This window comes from Eleginops maclovinus, chromosome 3 (genome assembly GCF_036324505.1).
Source record: "Eleginops maclovinus isolate JMC-PN-2008 ecotype Puerto Natales chromosome 3, JC_Emac_rtc_rv5, whole genome shotgun sequence".
Taxonomy (NCBI): domain Eukaryota; kingdom Metazoa; phylum Chordata; class Actinopteri; order Perciformes; family Eleginopidae; genus Eleginops; species Eleginops maclovinus.
The window spans coordinates 12,668,021-12,692,011 of NC_086351.1; the positions used below are offsets into that span (position 1 = coordinate 12,668,021).

The 23,991-nt window shown below is 41.6% G+C and overlaps 2 protein-coding genes across 3 annotated transcripts in view; both read left to right on the plus strand.

Moving 5' to 3' along the window:
- Positions 1-16,492, plus strand: part of kif13a (kinesin family member 13A) — a 32,040-nt gene extending 15,548 nt beyond the window's left edge. Inside the window, 34 exon segments of the mRNA XM_063879391.1 lie at positions 508-642; positions 748-860; positions 950-1,061; positions 1,599-1,811; positions 1,935-2,045; positions 2,134-2,268; positions 3,185-3,315; positions 3,558-3,644; positions 3,736-3,911; positions 4,198-4,420; positions 5,263-5,425; positions 5,572-5,715; positions 5,837-5,986; positions 6,132-6,296; positions 6,400-6,573; positions 6,674-6,825; positions 6,909-7,041; positions 7,655-7,801; positions 8,239-8,271; positions 9,134-9,233; positions 9,343-9,469; positions 9,561-9,616; positions 9,705-9,829; positions 10,490-10,666; positions 10,754-10,846; positions 10,950-11,102; positions 11,208-11,276; positions 11,391-11,441; positions 11,747-11,834; positions 11,930-12,081; positions 12,711-12,848; positions 13,205-13,673; positions 13,676-14,332; positions 14,938-16,492. Of these exon segments, the coding sequence (XP_063735461.1) occupies positions 508-642; positions 748-860; positions 950-1,061; positions 1,599-1,811; positions 1,935-2,045; positions 2,134-2,268; positions 3,185-3,315; positions 3,558-3,644; positions 3,736-3,911; positions 4,198-4,420; positions 5,263-5,425; positions 5,572-5,715; positions 5,837-5,986; positions 6,132-6,296; positions 6,400-6,573; positions 6,674-6,825; positions 6,909-7,041; positions 7,655-7,801; positions 8,239-8,271; positions 9,134-9,233; positions 9,343-9,469; positions 9,561-9,616; positions 9,705-9,829; positions 10,490-10,666; positions 10,754-10,846; positions 10,950-11,102; positions 11,208-11,276; positions 11,391-11,441; positions 11,747-11,834; positions 11,930-12,081; positions 12,711-12,848; positions 13,205-13,673; positions 13,676-14,332; positions 14,938-15,071 (5,286 nt within the window). The 3' untranslated portion in view covers positions 15,072-16,492.
- Positions 16,493-17,946: 1,454 nt separating this feature from the next.
- Positions 17,947-23,148, plus strand: rbm24b (RNA binding motif protein 24b). 2 transcript variants are annotated; one of them, XM_063879392.1, is made up of 4 exons: positions 17,947-18,305; positions 18,623-18,794; positions 18,995-19,049; positions 21,597-23,148. In XM_063879392.1, the coding sequence occupies exons 1-4, from the start codon at positions 18,135-18,137 to the stop codon at positions 21,952-21,954; spliced, it is 756 nt and encodes a 251-aa protein (XP_063735462.1). In that variant the 5' UTR covers positions 17,947-18,134; the 3' UTR covers positions 21,955-23,148. The 2 variants fall into 2 exon arrangements, with proteins under 2 accessions (XP_063735462.1, XP_063735463.1); XM_063879393.1 differs by having other exon boundaries at positions 17,950-18,305; positions 18,623-18,746.
- The last annotated feature ends 843 nt before the right edge of the window (positions 23,149-23,991 follow it).

Consider the following 23,991-nt stretch of genomic DNA (forward strand, 5'->3'; position numbering starts at 1 on the left):
CTGTGACCAGAGGCGAAGCTGAATCCGCCCAGTATCACTGACCACATGCCTCATATTTCACATTAACATGATTCATAGCATCCAGCAGAAATCCCTGTAAATCATCTGCTCAGTTTTCAAGCTGCTGATTTATGTTTGGATTTTGCGTTCTTTTCATATCCTTCCAAGAGCAGAGATTTCCCGAAATTAGATGTAGTCATGACTTTTGGGTGGTTTACATGCAAATCCTTGGAAAGGTCGTCCTTAATTAAGTTTAAACGTCTCCACCCTGTTCCTTTTTGTCTGCCTGATATTACTGACGTGGTTTTCCCACAGCCTTGGCTCACTGCCTTTTGTACCCGGGCTACATCATAGCACACAGCCATATGTGAATATCAGCTGACGTTACTGTTGTCATTATGATCATCATGCAAGCTTTACCAAAAATCTAGTCAAAACAAGTGTTTCAGATTGTTTTTTATTGCTTTCCTAACACATATTTTCTTTTATGACCTCGATCTCTTATAGGACATTGAGGTGTTAATGTCAGAGGGGAACAAATCCCGCACAGTTGCAGCCACCAACATGAACGAGGAGAGCAGTCGATCACATGGCGTCTTCAGTATTATTGTCACACAAACACTTTTTGATCTAAAGTCTGGGGTCAGTCTTTTCTTGATTTTCACCTCCTTTTACAATTTTTACTAAAAACTAATTACCTCCATTGGGTTTATCGTGGATTTGACTGTTTGTTATGATGGTCAATAGAATTCAGGAGAGAAAGTGAGCAAGCTGAGTCTTGTCGACCTGGCAGGAAGTGAGCGAGTGTCCAAGACTGGAGCTGCTGGAGAGAGACTCAAAGAGGGCAGCAATATTAACAAGTGGGTCTATTTTTTTTTTTATGAACAACATAAAAATGTATGATGTCCAGTTGACAAGTTAACGCTGATGTTTTTGTGTGGGTTTCCAGGTCCCTCACCACGTTAGGCTGTGTGATTTCTGCTCTGGCTGATCAGTCTGCAGGAAAGGGGAAGGCCAAGTTTGTGCCATACAGAGACTCCGTCCTCACTTGGCTACTGAAGGTTCGACCCACAAATTACACATTTTTATAGTTTCTTCTGTTTTGGTTGTTGTAATGTTGTGTGGTTGTTCTAGGTGTGCTTAAATGTGACTGAAAGACAGTGGTAGAAAAATTATTCATAGCCTTCACTCTATAAAATAGTAATTATATCCTGCAAGTGAAAACATAATTTGAAAGTCTATTAATTTAAATAAACTTGTAAAAATACCTAACAATTAATGCACTGAAAAATCGTAGGTTGATGTTAAATCTTAATTAAAAAAAATAACTAGTAACTTCAGATGCCAAAAAGATGTAGTTGAGTAAAAAGTACTATTATTTCCTCAGAGGTTTACTGTAGTATAAGGATAAGGTAGAATCAAGTCAAAATATCCTCATTAAGTACAAGTATCTTCAAATTGTATTATTACTGTACAGTAAATTCCGTCAGTTATTTTCTTTCTCTGCTCTTGTGCATTTGTCCTTAGCCCTCTTTGTATCTAGACTGAAAGGAATAATTTAGCAGCTACATCTTCCTCACATGCTGTGTTGTCTTCAGGATAACCTAGGCGGAAACAGCAAGACAGCCATGATAGCCACTGTGAGTCCAGCAGCCGATAACTATGAGGAGACGCTGTCCACACTACGCTATGCCGACAGAGCTAAGAGAATCGTCAACCATGCCGTTGTGAACGAAGACCCTAACGCTCGTATCATCAGAGAGCTCAGGGAAGAGGTGGAGAAGCTCAAAGTTCAACTCTCTCAGGCCGAGGTGAGCAAGGGGGCAGTTGAACCACAGAGGCTCACAAATTATATAAATGTATGCCGGTCATGTCATAAATCAGACCAGATAGCACTGATGCTGATTTTCTCTTTCTCCCATTTCTATCATTAGTCACTGAAGGCCCCTGAACTGAAGGAGAAACTGCACGAGTCTGAGAAACTCATTCAGGAGATGACTGTCACCTGGGAGGAGAAACTAAGAAAGACAGAGGAGATTGCCACTGTATGCACATCACTCACATTAGGACTGCAAAACCACCATTCTAATTCATATTTATACGTGTAGTTACACCGTTATTATTTTTGTTTAGGAGCGTCAAAAGCAGCTGGAGAGCATGGGCATCTCCCTGGAAACATCAGGGATTAAAGTGGGGGAAGACAAGTGTTTCCTGGTCAACCTGAATGCAGATCCTGCCCTCAATGAGCTACTGGTCTACTACCTGAAGGTACACGGCCGCAGAGACTGCTCAGCACTCACTACCATTGTCCCCCTGGTGCCTAACATTAAGATTTATACATATTTTTGGGATGACAAAGTCCCGGGTGGTCAGACACCATGAGGATTTTTAGTGTATACGTACTGGTCTGTTTTTAATGTATGTGGTTCAAACCCCTTTAGTTTCAACTTAAACCCCAAAATGCAGATCTTTTTTATTGGCACTAATAAAATTAAAACATTGTTGTAAAGCGTAAAGATTTGTAGACAATTGTATGTCTGAACGCCATGAATGATTGGAATATCTTTGCGTCATGTCGCCATGTTTTTCATGGCAAATGCTTACGTTTTTGTATATAATTGTTAGAAAAAATGCACAAATCCAAAACACCTCGTAATGGCAGAAGTCTGTACAGAAGCCAGGAAGTTCTTTTTATAACAGTCTCATTTTAGGGATTAGTTGTCATAGCAAACATTTAGTCACTATCAATCATGGTATTACTGCATGGTATTACGGTCTGACAACCGACTGGCTACAGTTGGACCTGTAGCAGCAGAGGCATGTGAGGAAGCAGCCTGTGCGGCGAACAGAACAACAGGCCTTTGTCTGGGTTCTGCCGGCCAGCCTGGCATATCAGTGTGGAATGACTATGGTAATGTGAAATGGGTTAGTCCACTGCAGAATTAGACATCCTCTAGAAGCCGGGATGTTTGTTTAGCAACGCCCACACTGCAATGAGAAAGACACAAGTTTTTTCACTTAGGCCTTGTTTTGCTAGTGTTCTTATCTTTAATTTGCTACAGTTTTGGTGCAAATGACAAAACTCTTGTGCAAATTGGTTCAAAGAAACACATTTAGTAGGTTATGTTATTTTCAGATGTGTCATTATTATAATTTTTTTTATCTGTCCTCCACCTGTGTGTAGGAGCACACGCATGTGGGCGCAGACACGTCTCAGGACATCCAGCTCTTCGGTATCGGTATCCTGTCGGAGCACTGTTTCCTGGAGCTTTGCCCGGACGGTGATGTCACCCTCTCGCCCATTGGGAATGCCAGGTGAGCTACTGTACAGCTACCTTCAATATACTCTCCCTATCTCTCTGAATCTCTGTTGTCCCTCTACTTCATGGATGACAGGACTGCAGTGTTTCACATGACCTCACTGTAAAGGAATCTATGATCTGAGCTCCTTGCTTTGATATCAGAGCCAAGCGCCCCCCCTACTGCAAAAGGATTTCTCAATCAGTTCTCATTTAAAATAATATAATAATAATCTGACGTTTCTCTGTTTTCCACAGGACCTGTGTTAACGGAACAATGATTGATTCTTTGGTGCACCTGTGGCATGGAGATCGGATCTTATGGGGCAACAATCACTTCTTCAGGTATGAGACATGTCGTAGTATGGCCACAGTCAAATGTGTGGAGAGTAATGGAATGAATTAGTCACTGAATGGAAGTCCTGTTGTTCTGTAGGATTAATCTGCCTAACCGAAAGCGGCGGGACCGTTTAAAGGAGTTGGATAGAGCTTCCCCGAGAGAGAGCTTCATCGAGGCAGATGTGGAGACCGCCAGCGAGGCCTCCTCTGAGCAGGACTATAGCTATGAGTTTGCCCAGATGGAGGTCATAATGAAGACTCTGGGGAACAATGGTAAGATTAGGATAGTTAATTGATTAATATTCGTTCAGGACACGGCTATATGACGTATATAGGTTTCTGAACCTTTAGCTTGTTCCAGCTACTAAAGAATAATAACACCTTTAGTTATTTATGTTGCATAAGCAAAGTGTTAACATTGATTAGCATGCATTAATTATTTTTAATGTAATAACTCTATTTGTTATCAGATGTTATGGTTGCAGTTTAGCTTGTCTTGAGGACAAAAATGAAGACTTGTGTACTGGATTCTGAAACAGGTGGTTTCTTCTGTGTGTAGACCCCATGCAGAATGTGGTCCAGGTTCTGGAGAAGCAGTACATAGAGGAGAAGCGGACGGCGCTTGAAGAGCAGAGGGTGATGTACGAACGAGAGCTGGAGACGCTACGGCAACAGCTGTCTCCTGAAAAAAATCAACAACAACACCACCGCAGCAGCAGTGAGCGCCTTACATTCCCGACACACACACCGCACGGCAAACTGCGACTGTGGACAGAGGAACGGTTAGTGAAATGCTCTCACACACCCTCTCTGCACACTGCAGGGAGGACTGTCTCAGGACTATCGAGATGAGATATTTTTTAAACATTTGGCAGTTGTATAAACCATTAACATTATCCAGATTATTAAATGTACATACGTTCTGCTATAAAATTCCTCCTCACCTATAAGGAATGAAATTAAGTTTTTAGACACCTTCTTGTAAAAATCCTGAGATGTACCACTAATTTGAAAATAGGTACATTGAAGGAATGATGTAATGTGTCCCAAGACATCAACCGACACTACCGTACCAAAACCTTCTTTACACACACTTACAACATATCAGCACACTGGATTTAGCCTCATGACTGTGTTCTATACTGAGACCAACCAGGCCCTTCTGCTCACCATTGTGGCAGTGAGCTGATAATCAATGTGGTGGCTAGGTGGCTTTAGCAAATATCCTCTGACATGACTCATCGCTTGCTGATGTTTCCTCTATATTCTGGTAACCGCTATGGTTTGGTAGCTTATTCTGAGATGAGAATTTTTGTTAAACTTGAATATCACATGTTTTTCAAGTCCAAATTCAGTAATTAGTGGCTTCCTAATCAACTCGTGTTTTGCACTAGCTGGTCCTGTAAACAAGGATGGTGTGCTATCTATTATGTCCATAGTTATAATGTTTGGTGATCTTTATCCTCATGATGTGTGTGTGTGTGTGTGTGTGTGTGTGTGTGTGTGTGTGTGTGTGTGTGTGTGTGTGTGTGTGTGTGTGTGTGTGTGTGTGTGTGTGTGTGTGTGTGTGTGTGTGTGTGTGTGTGTGTGTGTGTGTGTGTGTGTGTGTGTGTGTGTGTGTCAGGGATGAGCTTTTTCGTCAGAGTCTCTCCCGACTCAGGGAGCAGGTTGTGAAAGCCAACACCTTGGTGCGAGAAGCCAACTTTTTGGCAGAGGAGATGAGCAAACTGACGGACTATCAGGTCACCCTTCAGATTCCTGCGGCCAACCTCAGCGCCAACCGCAAGGTCAGACCTCTGAACCCCCCTGCAGTCACACACAAACACCACATCACTTCATTAAAAGAGATGGTGTGTCATGGTACAGATGTTATCAATTTAAAGTAAGAATATCTGCTGAAAAATAAAAATATTCTAAATCTGTTTTTATATAGCGTGGAGCTATAGTGAGCGAGCCGGCCATTCAGGTGCGGAGAAAGGGGAAGGGGACCCAGGTGTGGACCATTGAGAAGCTGGAAAACAAGCTGGTCGATATGAGAGACCACTACGGGGACTGGAGGGAAGGCACAGAAGAGCTGGTAAGCAACACATGGTTGGAAACGGGAAAAGACTAGAATGGCACTGAAAGAGCACATAACCTACAAGGTAGAAAAACATGAACTGCTGTTTTAAGGTGTTTCTCTCTCTGTTTTATTTCAGTATAACAAGGCAAACAGTAAATACTGTGACCCATTCTATGAGGCACAAGAGAACCACAACCTGATAGGAGTGGCCAATATTTTCCTAGAGTGCCTTTTTCATGATGTCAGACTTCAATATGCAGTCCCCATCATCAGCCAGCAGGGAGAGGTAAGGTGCACCAACAGATACAGCTTCATACAGTCCGAAACGATTCATGCTGCTGCTTTTCCATATAAAAGGATTACAAGCTTGTACATTTCGGGAAATTCTATTTATTTGGTGAGATAATGTGCCCCTTGCCTTGTGTGTACAGGTAGCAGGCAGGTTGCATATTGAGCTGATGCGGGTGAGTGGAGCTGTACCAGAGCGCCTGTCAGGGGGAGACGACTCGTCAGAGAACTCCAGCGAGAGTAGCTGCTATGAGGTGATGGACACCAACGGGGAGATCGTCCATATGGCTAAGAGGCTCACCTGCAGGGTAAAGGCCATGAGTCACTGGATCTTAACAAAGATGGATGTTTGGGTGTTGTACAAGGGTTGTGGAGTACAACAGCACAACATCTACTTTCCTTTTGCTGCAGGTGCGGATCAGAGAGGCCACAGGTCTGCCGCTCAACCTGTCCAACTTCGTCTTCTGTCAGTACACCTTCTGGGAGCACGGTGAGCCCACTGTGGCTCCTCCCATGGTCAGTCCAGACAGTCCTTCCCCTCGAAGCCCAGAGGCCCAGTTTATTGTCCAGTTTGACCACTGCAAGGTAAATAAAAAGGAGTGGCAGTAATTCTTACCTTGAAATGTTGCTCTTAATTTTACATTTACTTAAACACAATTCCACTAAAAACCTTCTGTCTGTGCAGGACTACGTTGTGCACGTGACAGATGAGTTTTTAGAGTTTATATCAGATGGAGCTTTGGCCATAGAAGTGTGGGGTCACCGCTGTGCCGGGAACGGAGTTTCGCTGTGGGAGTTAGATGCACTGGAAGCTAAGACCCAGACACTCCGAGACAGGTACATGTATAACGTGTTGTGCTCACACTCACACACACTGACATAAGCTGACACATACTGATCTTGAGTGTTGCATGTTTTAGGTGGAGTGAGGTGTCTCGCAGGATCGAGCTGGTGATATCCATCCAGGAGCTGAATGAGCTGGGGGAGTACTCATCTGTGGAGCTGCATCCAGGAAAAGATATCAGCACAGGGGGAGTCTTCCAACTCCGACAGGTCAGATAAACACTGTGAGCAAGTCTCCCTTTAGTTCAGACTGGGTTCCCAAAATACTTCACCCCCAAATTGATCATTCCGTTATATAAATTCCTCCTGCATGTTACCTTGAATTATTGAAGAAAACGAAAATGTTGCCACTGAACGAAGAACATAAAACCGGAAAAAAGTCTTGATGAATCAAAGCAAATGATGGTTGCGTTAAACAACAGCTAAATTCTATCAAAACATTTGCATTTAATCTTATGGATCCTGGCAATTACTCACCAAACATATGAGTTTTTGCTAAAACTTCAGTAACAGTCTCCTGCTTATATAAGCACACTTTATATTTTTGGGGAAGTAGTGATCGTACAAATACTGGAAAATGTAGTTGTGGATTACACTGCACAACGTAGGCTTCAGTTTGTAAACAGATGTTTTGTAGTAGTTTTGATGACTTTTCTTCATTGTGAATGCAAGAAACTGTTCAAATTGGTAATTGATGTACTAATGGTTATTTCGGCTTTGAAGTATTCGTTTAAGAGTGTCATAACTAATCATGTACTTATAAACAGTTGTTTACATGTAGTAAAGCAATCTGATGTTGAAATATGGGGGTTTGTCTACGCAGGGTCACTCCAGGAGGCTGCAGGTGTGTGTGAAGCCGATCCAAAACTCGGGCACCCTGCCTCTGCTGGTGGAGGCTCTGCTGTCTGTGTCTATCGGCTGTGTGTCAGCTCGCTGCACCAAACTTCAGAGACCACTGGACAGCTACCAGGTCTGTGAAACACAAATACACATTTTTGCTATACTCGCATGCAACTTAGACTGTGAAGTAATTATGTCAATAAAAACAGGATGATGTATGTGTGTAATTGATTCTGCTTTTTGGGAACAGTATGCTCGTTTCATGCCAGTGATATACAACATTATAGATATTTAGCCAAAGTATCCATCTCTGGTTTCATGCCATGACTGGTTCATGGTAGCTGGCAGTGAGTCTAAAGAAGACTAAGGAATGTACTAACTCATTAGTGCCCTATTTGTTCTGTTTGCATGCACTGTTGTGCTCTGATGTAGAAAGAAAGCAATCATTTGATACTTTCTTTTTCACATTCATCTTAAAAGGTTACATGAGCAGTGACTGTCAAGCTGTCATGTTAGGGTATTTTTTCTGGTTCCCCAAATTTGACTGAGTGTGTTCTCTCCTGCCAGAGAGAGGAGGAAGACGATATGGATAGTTATCAGGTACCCTCTCAGTCTCCCCCTGCTGCTGCTCCCCCTTTAGCTCACTGTGCAGCATGCAGGAAACCACCCTTATCATGTGTTTGCAACTAGGCCTGTTGCTGAGGGCATGTGAGGCAGGAGGCAGAGGGCTGTGCCAACCAAATGAGTGCTTCATTAAAAAGCAGCTGCACATGTGGACCATTTCTGATGCTGTAATTATCATTCACACCAACCATTCTTTGGCAGCCCTCTGTGCAAAATACAGTTCCACCCATGGCTGAGCTCCCAGCCGGCAGCCTGTCTGCCAGGGATCCTGCCCCGCTCTCTCTCGCCCTCCCCCCTCAGGTTGCTGCAGACTAATGCTGCTGTTTGCTTGTCACTGCAGAAAAAAAAATGAGCCTCACTGAATCACGTGGGCATTGCATGGCTGCATGATTTACATTACTTTGCATGGTGGAAATGTGCTGATGTCAGAAGCGTAATAAGGCCTTTGAAGGCTGTGAGTAACTTTTGACATTGTGTTACCCTCACAGAGTGATCTGCTGTACTGACAGTGGGACTTTGGGTGGCTGTGGCTTCATGTGATGATGTGTGATGATGTGTGTGTGTGTTGATGCATGTGTGTGATTTGCAAAGGGGTTAAAAGGGTGTTTTACTTACATTTTTTTATTTATTCGACCACCATAATTCAGCATAAAAAAGCACATTCTTAAATTAGCTTTCACTTGGCTTGGCCAGCGAGTGTATTAAGGAGCAGTTTCGTTACTCCCTTTGAGAAAATCCAACCCTCATCTTGCCCTGTTAACACTGCACTGCGCCCTGCAGCAGAGCTTCTGCCTTGCTGGGCCAGCTGGCACTGATTCTAGTCTCTGCCTGTTTCCAGGAGGAAGATCTCAACTGTGTTCGAGAGCGCTGGTCAGAGGCCCTGATCAAGCGTCGGGAATACCTAGATGAACAAATCAAGAAGATCATCAACAAACAAGGTAAGTCTTAGGCCCTGTGTTACAGCTACTACTTGATGAAGAGACTTTAGAGTGGCTGCACTTTGTCCGTGTTTTGTGATGAAACCTTTCTTCTCATTCTTGTATCCAGAGAAGTCAGAAGAGGATATTGAGCGTGAGGCAAGGCTTGTGGAGCAGTGGGTTGGCCTGACTGAAGAGAGGAACGCAGTGCTGGTACCTGCTCCTGGCAGTGGCATCCCTGGAGCTCCTGCAGACTGGTACACAAACACACTCCCAGGCCCACGCATACTCACTTCATTTGCAGGACTCAGCTTTTTCCATCCTAATCTTATATTCAATTCCTTGTAGGACCCCACCAGCAGGAGTGGAAGCGCACATCCCTGTACTCTTTCTGGATTTAAATGGTAAAGCAGTCACGTTCTTTATATGAACGGATGTTGCACAGGTTTATGTCAGGCCTGTATGAACACTAACTGTCTTTCATGCTAACAGCTGATAATCTGATGGTGAATGAGCAGCTGACTGGCCCACATGCGGCAGGCGTTAACTCTATCCTGCCCAAGGAGCATGGGAGCCAGTTCTTCTATCTGCCCATCATCAGGCACAGCGATGAGGAGGTAAAATACTGTTTGACTTTACTGCCCCCCTGTGGACAAAAGGGGAACTATGAGAAACACATTTAAGTACAAATACAGTTGCAGTTTGTGCTACTGTATCGGTCGGCCACAATATCATCATATGCTTATAGAGCATAATGATCGTTTGTAAACATAAAGTAATTCCTTTTCCACTTTTTTGGTATATATTTTTTTTAATATGTTTCGGCATAAGTGATTTTTCAAAGGTTCTTCAGAATGATTGCTGATTTTAATGCTAAATTTTCCTTTTTTCTCAGATAATTGCACACAAACAAGAGCATTTGATGACAACATATGTTTTTAATACAAATATGTGCAACATTTTACATTTACACAGTCATGTAATTGAACAACTTCATGCATGGAAACCAGATTTAAAAGAAAAGTCATTCTAATTTCTTAAATGTTTGTATTTCATGTTGAGCAGCAGTGTTAACCATACAGTAATCCCTGCCTTCTTTAATGTGTAGAGTGTCATGAGATGGTGATTTCTCTGCTCATTAGCCAACTGCTGCAAACCAAAAGATATATGACTGCTTTCTGTGCCTCTGTGTGTGCAGTCACATCCAACTGGCATAGATTTACCGTAGACTATTTTGGAGATGCAATACTAAAACACGATTTATTTTACTTACCAAGGTGTCGGCAGTGTGTTCCTGGGACTCCTCCATCCATGACTCTGTGCACCTCAACCGCATCACGTCTCCTAACGAACGCATTTACCTGATCGTCAAAGCCACGGTGCAGCTCAGCCACCCTGCCTCCATGGAGCTGGTGCTCCGCAAGAGGATCGCTGTCAACATCTACAACAAACAGGTTAATACAAGTGGGATCAGATTTTTTTTTAGGGGGGTCAGCACACAGCAGAGGAGGTTGATCAAATATAATTTTGTTTTTCTACAGAGTTTCACTCAGAGTCTCAAGAGAAGAATGTCCCTGAAGAATGCGCTATTTTCCTGTGGTGTGACTTATGAGATAGTTTCCAACATACCAAAGGTAAAACTTTGTTATCCTAGTATCTTGCATTGGCTGCTTTCCAGACAAATAACCACTTTACATCTGACCTTTTTATATTTTCCTTCTTTTCTATTCTTTTCAGGCCTCAGAGGAGCCGGAGGAAAGGGAAACATTGGCCCTTATGGCTGCTCGTGGTGACAGCGAGGAGACTCAGGATGGAGAAACCTACATAGAGAAGTACACAAGGGGAGTTCTGGAAGTAGAGAACATCCTTAGTCTGGAGAGGCTACGACAGGTATTTTACACAGTAGCATACTGACAGAGAGAAACACACACAATCGCATTTAGAGCCATGTAAATATGCACCTTACCCTAACCCTGTCTGTATTTTTCCCTGAAGGCTGTCACAGTAAAGGAAGCACTCACCAACAAGGGAAGACACCTAAGAAGGAGTATCAGCACACCAAATGTACAGCATGTAATGAATACATCACTCACTGCACTGCCATCAGAACTATATAGAAATCATTGTTATTAGATAATCTGACGCTTATAACACTTGTCTCTGTTTCTTGGTCTCCAGTCTTCATGTAGTAAAACAGACCTGACCGGTTGTGAGGATGAAGACTGTAAGGTAAGTCACATGTTTATCACAAAATCCTGATTTAGGCGTTAGACTGATGCTCGTCAAATTGCATAGCTTTTCTCTAGGCTGATGCTGCTTGTTGTTATTATCTTTTTGGTAAGGTAACTGTGGAACTAATAAAGATATTCTGATTCTGATAATACAAATGTCCCGTTTCAATGTTTTTCATGAATATCTGTCTTTTGTACTCTAGGGGTCTCCACTTGAGCCCCGTAGCTTGTAGACGTTGAAAGGTCTATCTGCATCTTTACATTGGCACAATAGTTCCCAATATAACGTGTATTTTTTTCTAGGACCACTGTGATCATGTGGACAGCACCAACTGCAATCCCCCGGATGGCTCATTTTGTACAACACCAATCAAAAGCAAGGAGAATCCAGGTAAACTACATTAACAGCACCTATGCAGCAGCTGTCTACAGGTTTTTTTGTGTTGCTACGTTATATCTAAATTACCACAAATTGTACCCATACAGGTTTTGTTCCAGAGAGCCCTACGTTTTTCAACTCCAGCCCCTTCAAAGTCCTCTCCCCTCAGCCACCGAAGTTCCTCAAGTCCCTGCTTCCTGTCAAAGAGGAGAACAAAGCAAAGAAAGTCCTGGAGGCCCGGCCGCTGCTGGGACAGGAGGTGAGGATAAATTCACTCTTTCTAAAGAGGGGAGAATTCATGTCTTTCTGTTTCCCATGTTGTTACCACATTCCAAACCCCATTTTTACATTTCCCATGTCACATTTCATATCCAATACATTTACACAACATGCTAAATACATTGACATTGACAACATTTACTAATGTAATGTCCTGTTGGGACAAAAGAGACATAGTGGCACCATAAACTGTGTTTATGTCACTGAACTGAAAGAGCATGACTTACAGGAGCATGACTTCAATTGTGCAGAACCACAACACTAAATCAGACAAAGCTATGCTATAATGTCTCATGCCTGATTTTGTATGTGATAATTGGATTGTTCTGAGTTTGTGGCTGCTCCCACATTTTAACTAACTTTGCATATTTATCTTCATCATTGCCTGAAGTAGACTAAAGGGGCGCACATACATATCAGCTTTGCTACTGGCTATAATATTGTGTGAAAGAGAAACAGATATGAACAACGGTCACTTTCAGGACACTTCAAGCACTGTTTTTTGTGAAGTATCAAACTGCATGGCACTAACTGTGTACCTGAACTGCCCAGCTCCATGCATGTTGTGTGTGTGTGTATGTATGAAGTGTTGTTTTGACCCATCTGCAGAGCATGCGCTCATGTGTGGACAGCCCTGCACTGCTCCCCCCTCCCTGCCCCTGGCACCGGCCCAGGGCAGGCAGCGAGGGCCACTGCACGCCTTCCACCCTCACCCCCACCTCCACCTCCACCACTCGCACTCCTTCTGTAAGTGCTACCGACACCAGGACACTTGAAGGTTGCTGTAGGAGTCTTACTCACAAACACACACAGACACCAAGATACAGTAACGTGACACACCATCACTGCTGTAAGTATCTCAGTTAGACTTAGTTTTACAAGTTCTAATAGTAAGTAAAGATAAACAGAAGTTATATAAAAGTTTAGAAATCACAGAAAACTCCACATTATTCATCAAATTAGAAACATATTCCATTATCACATCGTACGCCATTTTTCATTGTCCTCTTTCACTTTTTATATGCTAATGCTCAATACAGGCTATAGCTAATGTCATGTCCTGTGGGATGTGTCTTTTGTTCTGCTGCTCTTGTTTTGATCAGCAGGACTCTGAGGATGAGGATGTGGACATGTCTCTGAATCTCGATCGCAGCCGTCAGCACCACAGCAGCTTCCAGCCTTACATCCCGGAGGACTTTGCAAACTTTGAGATCTACAACGCAGCTCTGGAGAACCAGGAGGGGTTTCTATCATTCCGGTCTGACTTGAAGGGAAGCCGGTGTGGAGCTGGGAGTGGAGAAAGGGAGGTTCCTCGAAGCCCCACAGCCAGCAGTTGCACTAGTGGCTACTTTTCACACAGTGCCTCCGACGCTACGCTGTCCGACATGCCTTTCAGTGCCAGTGAGAGCTCTGACCACCTCAGCGGCACCTCCAGAGACCCCAACGACCCTCCAGCCTGCCCTTCTGGAAGAGGCTGTACCCAAACCAAAAGTGTTTCTGCAGGGGGTGACATCCAACAGCCTCCTCTCTCAACAGATGGGGATCAGGATCCCGCCTCCCCACCTTTCAGTATTCTCATTGCAAAGAGAAGCGCCAAACATTCCCTTTGCCTGACAACTGTGTGCTCAGCAGCAGCCAGGAGTTCACTGACTTTAAAGGGGCTGATGACAGTATTGGAGATAGTGATTTAGCACATTTCACACAGAGATGGGAGCAGGAGGGTTTGGATAAAAAAACATGTGACACTGACAGTCAACCCTCCTCTGATGTCTCTAGTATTATCAACACTTTTGTTTCTGAAGACATATCAACTGCTACATGCACATTTCCAAATAATACTGGCAATGTAAGTATAGCCAGAGCCCCAGTATCTGTGCCTGACAAAGCCCCATCTACAGCATCAGCTTCCCGAGTCTCACCTTTATCTACACCCCCGTGCTCTGCCCCGTGCTCTGCCCCGCCTCTGCGAGCAGGAGGAGAACCTCCACTAGAAGAGCCGGCTCAGGGAGATCTGCCCCACGGGAGTCCCTGTCCCAGTCCAAACCCCAGCAGCGCAGAGCCCTCAGGAGACTCCAGCGGGGATGAGAGCACCCCTGCAGCTCAGCTCCCTGACTGGATGGCCCCTGGGGAGCAGGTGTGGGTGGGGAAGAGAAAGGGAACGGTCCATTATGTCGGAGGGGTGGAGTTTGCTAAGGGGATCTGGATTGGTGTGAAGCTTGACATGGCAGTGGGTGAGTCCTTTAAAAAAGTTGCCCAGAAAAATTACCAAAAAATGCTTGGAGAGCCCAACAAATACATATCATTAGGCAATTTTAGCTTGACATATTGAGGTAGTTCAGAAATAATGTTGGCATCCTATCGTCATCCTAGAGGTCTTTTTACATTCCACTCAGTACATATCAATTTGCAAGTAACTAAACTTTAGTGATCCTCATAAAACCTTTCTATGTTATAAGTTAGCTGAAAGATAAAATAATTGTATTGGCCAAATATTATCAGACTTGTCTAACCCTCAAGTATAAAAAGAAGGAGCTGTTTAACCAACGAAGGCCATGGGGAAAAAAAGCATCTGTGGGCTAGGACTGCCACCATATCATATTTTCATTCTCCATATATTGAGTATATTATGTGTATTATTTTAGGAGGGGGCGAGAGAGACAATGACTGCACAAAAGAGTATATATATTATTCACTGGATTATTTACAAAATAATAATATACAGTATATATTTATATTTTTAATATATCGTTGCACCCCATTCTGGCTATTCATAGGTGTCAGCCTCAAAGTGATCTACAATAATTTTACATATCTGTGTTTATTGATCTTCTTTTAGGTAAGCACAACGGGACTGTCCAGGGCAGGGTGTACTTCCGCTGCCCCCCAGGTCACGGTGTGTTTGTGAAGCCATCTCGTCTCAACAGAGGGCCGCCCTCCATGGACACAGAACCCCAGACTCTGATCAGATAGGACCCAATGAAAGACCATCTTTACTGAGGAAAGGATTGACCTGAGGGTGGTCATCAGATCACGTGCCTGACTCTTCTTCTTGTTATGGAGATGTAGTCTGTGGACGTATGCGCTTTCCTAAATGCATTTAATGAAGGTATATCCAGAATACTGTTCACTGAAAATTCACTATGCACATATCTGAGTTTTCCATACATGGATATATTTTGATAGAAAACACTTTTAACTGGGAGGCCATGTGGAAATATTACCCACATGCATTTTCTTATGTTTTTTTCTAAACATTATATATGATATTTTTGTAAGACAGACAATGCATCCTCTCTGATGCTCATATTGGAGTTATGTGGGTTATAAGGATAAAGAATGTACTACTGGTTAAACATTGATATTTACATCAATATGATCTGTCAGGGGTAACCAAAGAACTACGGTTCCATATCTGCTGTTATAAGTAATATGTTGTTGTTTTTTTAACGTGTGTATGTGGAGGCAAACACTAAAAACTATGTGTCCAAGTTAAGCTTAGTGCCATATCTGTAGGAGTAATGCCACATACCCTGAACAGAGGACTAATCTGCTAAAACTGACTGCAGTTATCATGTTAAATGATCCTGTTGAAGTACTGTTAACACTGTGGTGGAAATAATCCCCATCCAGCATGAGAATGATGCTGTTTGAAAGCTTGCACTGGAAAGGATTCTTGGAGAGTTTGCTGACTGTCTTCCATATCGGACTGATGAGGTATTTTATATCCGAAGTGACTGAGAAAACCCTGTGTGATTACTTTAATCAGGGGAGCCAAGGCCTGGATGTACTGATGCCTTAATGCCCTGTTTCCATAAAGGCAGGCACATAAACCCCAGACAGCTCAATGAACTCTAGTATATGTTCACTGAGTTTTAAACAAACTATCTGTATGGACCTGAAACCTGTGTATGTATATCCTAATTCCCAGAGGCATTAAAAATGCCACCCAGCCTCGCTGACTGACTGAAGACCTTTTTAATTGATTGCCTATCTGCATTTTATATGTTAACTGACTGTTATATAACACTACATGTAGAAAGGTACTAAATAATGCTTATTTTTCACATGGAGGATTGGATGAATGGGTAATGGACCGTATCAAAATAGTTTAGTTTTAAGAAGAGCTGACCTTATTTTTATGGAATTGGTGGACTGTGGAACTGACTAGAAATAGTTTATATATCCAAGCTGTAATGTCAGGTAAATGAAACAAACCCAAGACCTTACTTTAAAGAAGAGAACAAAGCTGCTCTCCCTCGAAAGGAGTTGTAAATAGAAATGTATTTGAACATAGTATTTACACTATTATAATGTACAGAATTGTATTTATAATGTATCGCAAACTGTTTTAATTGGTACATAATGTTCTAGAATAGAACATTTACAATCAGTATACTGTGTTGACTCTTCATTTGGTCTAGTGTTTGCATGTTTCATCATTCTTTGTTTCACTGACAAACATGTTTCAAATACATAATAATATAATCACTCAATGCGATCATTTCAAATCTGATTTAGTTTTACTTTTCTTGCTCAGAGGTTTTATTTGAGGTAATGTTTGGTGTGAGAGTGCAGTTAAGAGAATCCATTAAAAAAAATACACTATGCCCTCATGGGACTTTAATAAGTCCATATTTAAAGTTTTCTGAAAGAAGGAATACATCTGCAGTGAATGTTTCTGTTACTGTTAAATGAAAAACTAATGTGTTGTATATGGAGCCAAAGTGATCCTAACTTATCAGTTGTGTTTAACAAGAAAATATACCAAAGATGCAATGTGGTGTGTTGCTTTAGTCAAGAACGGTACACAACATTAACACCACAGGGGGGTGTGATTCTTTAAATCTCTTTGATAAGATGTCAGCACTAATGGTGGTTCCACTTTTAGCTTCTCAAAGCAAGGAAATGGTGTCTTGTGTCACTGGCAGATGTATGACTGATTTAAAGGTAAACATGTTGTCCACTAAAAATGATGCAAGCATCTGTGGGGCAAATCGTAGACTGCCCCAAGCATGATCCTCCTCGACTGTCTCAAAATAAAGCCGGTGGGGTCAAATGTGAGTTAATGTAATAACAGCGCCCCCATGGGGTCAACTGATGATTGTTTTTCAAAACATGCTAAAATACAAAAATGAATATTCATGTATGTTGGGTGGGAAAAACTTATCTAGGCTACATGTGCTGCTGTGAGTATGTAATTTATTTATTTATGAATATGTAGCTAAGGGGTTTATGACATTTGTTTGTTGGTTTGTTAATAATCCCTGAATTTAAACAATCCAAAGAAAGAAAAGACTATAAATCAGTATTATACTACATACAGTATTCTATTGGACTAGTTGAGAGACATTGAGATCATGATTTTTTGGGGAGCATTTGATGGTTTTATTAACGTTGTGTTAGTTTTGCTGTAGACTTTATTGAACTAATAACGTATTTCAAAGGCTACATTCAGTATTTTGTACACTATGTTTATTTTACATTTCCCACATTCTCCCACTTTACACACATCAAAACACAAGGACGAGCAGAACTATAATCAATAGTTGGAGTACAAAACTTTGTAGCACATTGTCAAACTTTTCAAGGGGGCTGATTCGGTCATTAAAGAGATGTTAAACTTTAATGTCAAATGTAATAGCTTTCCTCTATGGTTTTACTTTCAAAGTCTAAAAGTATTGTACAAACTTGACTTAAAATGATTTTCTCCGTGATTAGGACCAAGTTTATAAGGAGAATTGGGGAGATGCGTCTTAAGTTATTTGGCACAGTGCGTCCTTGCCACTGTTTTAGCAGCTGTGGACCAGTAGGCAGCCAGAGCACAGACTAGTGGTCTGGCTGTGGGTGGAGTTAAGTATCTGTGTCACACACTGACAACTGGGAAACCTCCCGCAGCAAACTAACAGGTGTCCTCTCCTCTCCCGACCCACAGTCACATCACCGGGGGGCTTCAGACTATTTCCCTCTACTGACCTGAACGCTCTTTACTTTATCTTACAACTTCAAGGAAAAAGCTTACACACACATCTTAAAATGATGCACTCGGCACAGAAAGACACCACGTTCACAAAGATCTTTGTGGGAGGTCTTCCTTATCACACAACGGATTCAAGTCTAAGGAAGTATTTCGAGGTGTTTGGAGACATCGAGGAAGCTGTGGTCATCACCGATCGGCAGACGGGGAAATCCAGAGGTTATGGATTTGTAAGTAACAACCTGTCGCTATTTCTGAGTTGCCATGTTTTAAAGTTGCTTGCACACGTGCACTGTCGGTCAATTGATTCAGTATCCGCAACTCAGAGACTGTTTCCTGTTCTTTGTGACAGCCAGGTGAGAAGTAGGTCATTTGTAACTCTTACTGTATCAGATAAGTCACCTTTAGTCAGGTATGAGCTGACTACTAAAAAATGTACCTTAACAAAAAACGATCCCTAATTCATGGCTACTTCTTAGTCACTGTGACCTAACTGTGCAGCGATACATCTCCATGATATCAATGGAAAATGTGCTGTTTCATTCAGGTGACCATGGCAGACCGGGCCTCTGCTGACCGAGCCTGCAAGGACCCCAACCCCATAATAGATGGCAGGAAGGCTAATGTGAACCTGGCCTACCTGGGGGCCAAGCCCAGGGTCATACAGCCAGGTGAGGGACTGGACCACAGCTTTATTTCCCAACTTCAAGACGATCAAGGTGGCATACAAAGACAGCAGCCCAAATATCTTTACACACTCACATACAGGACGTTAACAGTACACTGTAGACTGATATGTACTTGGTTGTTTTATCTTCTCTTGATATTTTTTCAAAATATCAAAACACACTTCAACGTCACTTCCACTACATTACAAAAGTTTCATCAGTATAAACTAAAGTGTCTGTTTTCATTTTAGGATTTGCATTTGGTATGCCTCAGATCCATCCAGCATTCATCCAAAGGCCTTACGGGTATGTGAAGCTACAGAAATTCTTTCTTTTTTTCACAAAATGTGTGTTGTTAAAACATTTTAAAATCTTGTATGGTCTTGTTTAATGTGTTTTACTGTTGTAAAAGTGTCATTTATCATTGCCTCAACTTAAATCCTGAATGAGGACATGTGAGTGTGGATGTGTGCTCCTCTGCTTGGCATTGACTGTGAAGGAAGTGAACATTTTTCTCTCAAGCCACTGCAGGACTTGACTTCACGTTGTCTATCTCTTTCTGATCTGACAGGGTCGGTAACGGTTAAAATAGCTGATGAAGGGACATGATGATTTGAGGAATAGCTGAGTCTGCGTTGGGCAGAGCGCTAAAGTGTTACCTGTAAACTCTGACATACACAAACGAACTGAAATGGTGACTAGATGCATGGAAGTCTTATGTTTTTTCTCCCGGTTTTCCATAGTACATAGATTGGTGTGTGCCTTGTTTTCAGTATGATGTGGTGTTCAGCTTAACTGTGTGCTTATTTCTATTTGCAGTGGGGGAGGTGGGGGGTATAGGAGGTTTTTGTGCACACTTTGTGAGTTTTGATAGGGAGTTGTAACTCTGCAACGTGTTCATTCTTCTACCTTTTTTAATAATTGATTTGTGCTTTAGCCTGCGGTTTATTTTTTTTCCCAGTTTCTCGTTAACATTAAGTTGATCGTGTTTTGTTGTCAAAAGGGGGGGCTGTTGATCACTCAGTTAATTTCAAAATTGATTCCCCACAACAAAACACACTGGCTTGCATGCAGGAGTTTTTTTTCTGTTTCCTTACTCATGATGCTGTGGTTTTTTTTATTAACCCCTTGCTTTCACTTGTAGCTTACATCTACAGGTACATGATACTCAACATATCTTCTTTTGTATTTCTATATTTAACAATCAATTTAAAATGTTCAGGGGAAATCAAACACAAATTGTGTTATCACCACATTAAAGCACAGGAGATATTGAACTGATATTTAAATGTATATAAGTATATACATGTTCACTGCACTATACGTTGGAGACAGAGATCTTACTTGGTCTCTTAGGCAGCAGCTGTTGGCTACAGTGATCTCCACGGCCTCTCGAATTCAGATGGAAAATGGGAGTCACTCAGCAGTGCTGTTAATAATGTATGGCACAGACAGGGCCACTCGGCTGTGGACAACAGGTGGGCCGAGCCATGTGCCCCATAGCCTTTTGGTTATGTGCTGGGGATTACCCATGTGTCCTGGTGATTTACAAAGCACCTTTATTTAGCTCTCGGCGTGCAGGACCACAAAATGTTCCCCCACTTTTCTTTCATTGGAGATAGCTTAAGTCAGCTGTGCACTTTTAGCACTACAACTGTTTTTAAGACAAGGTCATATCACAAAAAAGGTAACAGTTTGTTGGTTCCCATATTGTGAAATTGGAAATTATACATGTATTTACATTTGTGACATTTTAATACAAATATTCTAATATTTTCTTTAACTGTACCACAGGTACAACACAGTTAACTATTGTTTGCCAGGACACCTTCAGTCTGATTTTTTTTTTTTTAACTTAAATTCTGAAAATTCACTGGGGCAGTAGAGCGGCGCACGCGGCCATTGCAGTTGGCGAATGCACTGCCATGTGTTACTGAAGGAGATCAGCTTGTCCTTTGGAGATGACAAGGGGAGCAAAAATAGCATGCTTCCAGCCTCCCTTGTCAGTCAAGTTGGCGTGTGTGTGTTTGTGTGTGGGTGTGTGTCTGCAAGAGGGGGAGGGGACACTTGTCTATGGCAAGATATAAAAGTTTCACACCTGCTACTCAATATATTTACTGAGGGTGACTTTAACACACAGTTAAAAGTGGGACCAAATTTACCCAGATACCCCGGCTTGTTTATATCCATTTATACCCTGGTCTATGTACAGAACAGTTATCTTCCAATGGAAACACTATGTAATCTACTCCCAAACCATTTTCTCTTTTAAAATATTAAAATAAACTGATTTCTCTGCCGATCCTGATAAAACCCTCACTTGTTAAGATACATATTATTTCAGTAGCAACTTTGCAATTTATTGCACTTTTAAGAATACAAAAGCTTCCTTCTATCCCTATTTGTTTGTGTTTAAGGACCTATTAACATGTGTGGGCATGCCTGTATGTGTGGTGTTGGTGTGTCCTTATGTGGACAGAACAATGTCCACTTCTCTTCCTGATATGTTTTGGTGTTGTGAGATGAGCTCGCATTTTGTTATAAATTCTGTTTCAGTGAAACAATGGGTGCCGAGCTGGGCTGTCTTCATTTAATGCCTTACTGTGTTTCAGATTCAGGTGCCTTTCTTAAATTAAAAGCTGCGCTTGTGTTTCTTTGTGGTTTTGCTGCTTCTTTAACTTTACATTTCTATGTAGGGTTTTCATTGTTAATGAATGGATTTGCTGTGTTCTGAAGACTGGATTGATGTTTTTGAGGCACCTGCTTTGATATTTTCAAGAATTGATTTTCAGCGTTGGAAAGATGACTGGCTTTGGCTGTACTTTGACCCTGCGTTTCTTTTTTGTCCTACAGCGTCCCTGCGCACTATGTCTACCCTCAGGCCTTTGTCCAACCCAGCATGATGATACCTCATGTACAACCTTCTGCTGCTACAGCAACAGCTGCTGCTGCCACTTCCCCATACCTTGACTATACTGGAGCAGCGTATGCCCAGTACTCTGCGGCTGCCACCGCTGCCGCAGCTGCTGCTGCTTATGAGCAGTATCCTTACGCTGCCTCACCAGCACCAACAAGCTACATGACTGCAGCAGGGTATGGATATGCTGTCCAGCAGCCACTTGCCACTGCTGCCACCCCAGGAGCTGCTGCCGCCGCTGCCGCATTCAGCCAGTACCAACCTCAGCAGCTCCAGACAGATCGCATGCAGTAAAACCATGAAAACTAGCTTTAAGGAGGAAAGAAGGGGAGGTCAACTCCTCCCATGATGAAGGCACTGTTATGATGCTTGTCACAACCAGGTTTTAACTTGGCAGTCCTTTAACCAAAGAGCCTGAAGAAATCACCAAATATGCGGAGCGAAATGAAGAATTACTGTATTTTTTATTCAAGTGAGATCATAATTTTGGCACTATTGAATATAAATATTTAATATTTATTCAGCAGAAAAGTATTTAATGTTAATTAAAGTAAACTCACTGGACCTCATGTCCTCATTTGCTGAATTGTGTATATATATATATAATGCAGTGGAATTTGTATAAAAGTTCCAAGTGCATTCATGTCTTATGATCAGGTTTTTTCCCCACTTCTTTGAAAACCAAAACACTAACCCAACCAAAACACTTGCATATGAGAACAGTATGTGACGTCTTTATGCAGTTTTTAGTATTTCAAAGTTTTGGACCAGTATTTTGTTGGAAAAAGCTATGCAGACATTGATATAGAGGTTAGGATTGTTGTCTTTTTTTATAACTGTTTGGAGTGAGATAGATTAGATACCGTCTACTAGTTCCCTATAAATGTCTTTTTTGATGTTCATAAGACAATATGCTGAAGTTACAGCTGAAGGCACTCACTTTTCTTCCTTTAAATTGCACCTGAAGTACATTTTGCAAAAGGGAAGAAACATTGTTGAATGTGAATCTTTCATTTCGACAAAATATTTCATTAAATTATGCTATTTATGTATTTATTATGGAGCCTTACAATAACAAACCCTTTATTTTGTGTTTAAGTATAAAGCCTAGAACAATTCCACATGTACTTCTTCATAATGTTAATGAGCATGTAATGGATGTTTAAACTTGGCTTAATAAAGCAATACACTGTGTATAAAGAACAAAAGAAGAGGGGAAAGGTAGCAATAAGTCCACCGCATTTTCTGTGTTCTGTAGATTTTGTTGTCTCAAATAGATTCTTAATTTCTTTAATGTCACTTTTTATACTTGACCAATTTGAATAAGGTGTGAGAACTGTTACATTGTTTAAATGTTTACATTTGATGTTGTTTGACATTGAATGTTTACTAATGCAAGGACATCATCAGTTACACCTTGCTTTTTTGTAAGGCATGACTAAAAAATAATGCAAACATATATGAAATAAAAATACAATTTCCCTTCAACGTTTTAAGTCTTCTGTATTTTGTTTAATGTCTGTTTTGGGCACGACTTTTAATTTGTTTGAAATCATGTCACAGGGTGGTCTCAGTTGTGTTGTTTTTAACAAAAGCTATTATTTGATTTTCATATAATCTGTTTTACTTTTAATAACATCTCTCAGCAGAAATAGTCTAATTCTGTCACTTATTCCAAGATGGAAACCCAAGTGGCAAATATGCATCTCTGGAGACCTCTGTCACTAACTGATGAGGGGGCACACATTTGTAGGTTATTAATCTACACTTGAAACACTGCTGCTAAGTTTGATACTTGCCTCTGTTTACATATTAAACCAACTTAGATGTTTTGGTAACATGAATCCAGCCTGCTATGTCTCCAAAATAGTAAGTAGGTGAGGTCCCTCTTTCCACATTATGCAGCTATTAATTGAAAGAAGCAGTTTGCCAGATTTCCTCACACTAATCAAATGAAATAAATTCAAAACCTCAAAATAACCTGGATATGTTTTCAACAATTCTGTACAAATTATAAAATGTATTGATTTCTTTATTTCACTGCAATATTATGTATTCTGGTAAGCAGACCCCAATAGCCGAAAGGGACACAGATTGCACAGTCCATTCCCTGTTTTGTTCACCTGTTTACAATCCTTCACGACAGTCGCAACAACTCATGTGTTTGTAAAACTGTGAAAAACGTGTGATGTCACCTGGAGATCGACAGAGGAGGGGTCAAGCAGCTGAAGGGTCCAACACTAGACAGATTAAATAAATGCTGTTTTGTAAGGCTCCCTAGATGTCCTCTTTAGTTATTCAACCAAGACCGTTGCCTCCTGACCCCTGCTG